We start from the raw sequence: 3701 nt of genomic DNA, 5'->3' as shown, positions 1-3701 counted from the left end.
AGAGGTCTTTTGGTGCCAGGCAAGGTAGAATTTCTCGGAGAGTTTAAGTATCCAGAGGGGATCCCAGGAGAGTGGGCCACAGAGGGAGGGAGCAGATACATACAGAAACAAGAACGCGCATGCACACACCACAGACACACACACACAGAAAGACAGAGGGGAGACAGACAGACACTCAGACGGAGCTCTTCACTGCGTGGCTTTTCTGCTCTTGAGCAAAGGAATTCAAGTCTAGCAAAGAGCTGGGTTTGCCGGACACTCCCCTCTCATGCCACAGAGCTTCGGGCTCTCTGTCCCCTGGAAGAAAAGTATCCAGCAACTTCGGCCACCATGCATTTCCTTGTACATTTTCTGAGAGTTCCCAGTGGTTAAAGGTCCCGAGGCAAACCGGATTCTGATTTTCTGATTTTGGAGCGGGAACTCCTGGCTCCAACTGGCACAGGCCACATAGGTATCACAGGGCACCCGGGCACCCAGACGCAAGGCCGGAGGCCTCCCTGGAGGCCAGCTCCTTGTGGAACCTGGGCTGCTAAGTCCGGGGGGCAGAAGGGGTGTTTTGGGGGACGGGGCAATCCCGGAGACCGCCTGTTTCCACAGGGCGAGGGGCGAGGCAGCCGAGGGTGACGCCCACTGTCCTCGCCCTGATTGGTCGTGATGGGGCCGAGCGGCCTGGGCGTGGCTTGGAGCTGCTTCCTGCCACCTGGACACGCATGCCTGGTGTCCAAAGCTCCTGCGCATGCGTTTCAGCGCTCTTCACCGCAGAGGCTCCTGGGAACGATTCAGTCCGCAGCGAAGCGCGATTGTAGTCGCTGGGCCTGCGTGGTGCTCGGCCCACGTGCTGAGCTTCCAACTGCCGCACCTTCGCCGCTGCCCCAGCTCAGAGCCAGGTCCGCATGGGCAGTGAGGCGGGACCCGGGGTCGTCCTAGGTGTGGGAGGGGGTCCTCAGGAAGCAGGGGCCCGCGGGTCCCCAGGTGTGGTGCGGGAGGTGGGTAGGGTGCTGGCCCTAGCTGATGGGTGGGGCGAGGAGGCCGCCATCTTTAGCGGGGAGGTGGTGCGCCAATGCGCGGCCCTGTTGGAGGGAGAGGTGGCGCGGATCATGGAGGTGTTTTGGCAGCCTGTGGAGGACATGATGGAAGAGGTGGAGGTGGTGGCGGAGAAGCAGCAGCAGCAGGTGGTGGCGGAAGAGCAGGAGGAGAAGCCCCAGGAGCAGGGGCAGGAAGAGCCAGGGCCTTCCCCGAAGAGCGCCTCGCTGGAGGCGCTGGAGGCGCTGAAGGTCTTGCAGTTACAGCTGGAGCCTGTGAATCGGGAGTGCAGCCGACAACACTTTCGTCTCAAGGTCACAACACTTCGGAGGCGGAAGCCTTATCTGGAACACAGAAGCACCATCATCCAGAGCATCCCTGGCTTCTGGGTCAAAGTTGTATCCTTAATTTTGTATTTGAGAGACCATGTTGTGGCCGGGCTAGTGCAAGGGGTACCTAACATAGCGGGCCGTTTGGGTACCAAAATGTATCCGTTGGATTGTGCATTGTGGGCACACTCAGGGAAATGTGATCCTGAAATTGTGGGGGCATGCTGATTTTCTGCATAGCAGGAAGTAAGACTAGGGCTTTAGTTGCAGAGGTCCAAAAAGGTATTGTCATTAGTGCCAGGGCCTCTTGAGACAAAAGAGTTGTCTTGTGCACAGGTTCTTCTTGGAATAACCATCAGGGAAAACGGAGGTGAGAGTGGGGAGTTATGAAAGCGCATCCTAGTTAGAGCCAGGAGTGTTTGCTGTGCAGAAGTAAGCTTGTTCTGTCCAGATGGAGATCAGGGCCTCCCTCTCAGAATCGGAGGCTCCCTGTTTTAGTGCACAGATATGCACACCCCGAGGGGCTCATTGTTCCTTCATGCAGTCTGTATTGAAGGAATAGGACTAGATGCTAGTGGGCCTTGAGATCAGACACTCCCAGGCCGCTGTCCAGGCTCGCTCTGTTCTCCCAGCCCTTTCACCTCCGGCATCTAGAGGCTCCTTGACGTAAAGCAGTTTGTGAACCACCCCCGGATGTCGGCCATGATTAGCACCCAAGATAAAGACATGCTTAGCTACATGACCAACTTGAAGGTCAGGCTGGGGAGGAGAGGGGAAATGATTTATCCCGGAAAGCAGGAAAGAGCAGGTGTGCTGGAGAGAGATTTCACCCTCCGCCTCCACTTTGTCCGGCAGGTGGAGGAACTCACATATCCAGTGATTACCGCAAGATCATGTTGTTTTTCCGGAAGAACCCCTATTTCCAGAATGAGGTGGTTGTTAAGGAGTATCTCATTGAGGTCACTGGTAAGAGACAGCTCCCTGGATCGTGGGGGAGGGCAGATGGGGTGAGGTGAACTTGAAACGTGATTTAGGCCCTTGTCCCACGCTCCTTTTCCCACAGGATATAGGGCATCTCATCTCGCTCCAATTCAGTGGCACCGTCGTTTTGAAAAGGAGGTGTATAGCCGCAGGCACAACAACAGCGGCCTTAACTTCTTCAACTGGTTCTCTGACCACAGCTGTGTAGGATCTAGCAGGATTGCTGAGGTGGGGTGCCTCTGGGCCTCCTCAGCAATGGCGATGTTGTTGGCTGGTCGGGGGAGGGGTGTGGGCCTGGCCTGGCCTGGCCTGTCCCGACCGGGCCCCTTTCCCCTACCAGATCATCGGCGAGGACCTGTGGCCCAATCCCCTGCGCTACTACCCGAGGGAGAAAGGCCCCACCGGGACAGGTCACCGAGAGGAGGACAGGTGGGTAAGGAGCCCAGGGGCTGGGCGCTGAAACGAGTAAGCTGGGTCGTTTATTTCACTCATGGAGGAGTTGAGGCTCAGAGGCATACAGTGACACCAGGGCGTGAGGGCGTCAGGGTGCGACAGCACGTCTGGAAAACTGCAGTGCAGGACTGGTTCTGACTAGGGAAGCTTTAGGCGAGTGAAGCAGCATGAGAGTCAAAGTCACTGAGATTCAAAGGTGCACGTCTCTGAACTGTCATTCCATGGCCATCAACCCCACGCTCAGGCCTCCTGTACCGCCCCCTTAAATTTGGGCTTGCCTCAGGTTCCCCCCACCACCTGGTTTCCACAAAGGTGTGTGAGACCCCTTTGTGCAAAGCCTTACCCCGCTGTCCCATCATTTTTTTCTGTTTTGATCATCACCGTCATCTTTTACTTTTCTTATGCATCTCCTTCACCTGCCATGGCTATTGTGAGAACAGTGGCCATTTTGCGTCGATTATGAAGAAAAGTTTCTAATATGCGGTTGGAGGAAATGTAAGAGATCACAGGGGATGTGACTCTGTCTCCTGGGCAGGGCCTTAAAAAGTTAAAGCGGTCTTTAGCATCATTCAGAGAGGTTGGGTTATTATGTGTGTGCCTGTGTGTGTTTTCAAAGGCACTCCCGATCTTGAGATGCGTGTGATGGAGCATCACCCTTGACCTAAGAAGCTGCTTTGGGTGAAGGTGAACGGTCAACGTGGTTGTCGTGCACACGAAGAAACGAAGAGAGGTCTGGTGGTGAGACGTACAGAGAGGGAGACACCAGTAAACCTGGAATAAAACCGGAAGATAAATAAGCAGCATCAGTTGTATGTGTTTGTGTGGTGTTTGTGCAGGGGCTCAGGGTAGACACATCAGCCCCAGGCAGGCTTCTCAGTTTGCTGCCTGGGAATTACCAGTCCATGGAGAGTTGTA

At 55.5% G+C, this 3701-nt stretch overlaps 1 protein-coding gene across 1 annotated transcript; it reads left to right on the top strand.

Moving 5' to 3' along the window:
• Nucleotides 1-893: 893 nt before the first annotated feature.
• LOC117310642 (testis-specific Y-encoded protein 3-like) lies at nt 894-3481 on the top strand. Its single transcript, XM_073799784.1, is given in 7 exon segments — nt 894-1421; nt 2028-2105; nt 2208-2229; nt 2232-2318; nt 2416-2561; nt 2674-2762; nt 3403-3481. Coding segments are annotated over 7 exon segments (966 nt in total). The 3' UTR covers nt 3419-3481.
• Nucleotides 3482-3701: the final 220 nt, after the last annotated feature.

This window comes from Tursiops truncatus (genome assembly GCF_011762595.2).
Source record: "Tursiops truncatus isolate mTurTru1 chromosome Y unlocalized genomic scaffold, mTurTru1.mat.Y SUPER_Y_unloc_1, whole genome shotgun sequence".
NCBI classification, from domain to species: Eukaryota; Metazoa; Chordata; class Mammalia; order Artiodactyla; family Delphinidae; genus Tursiops; species Tursiops truncatus.
This window is presented reverse-complemented; position numbering and strand designations above follow the sequence as displayed.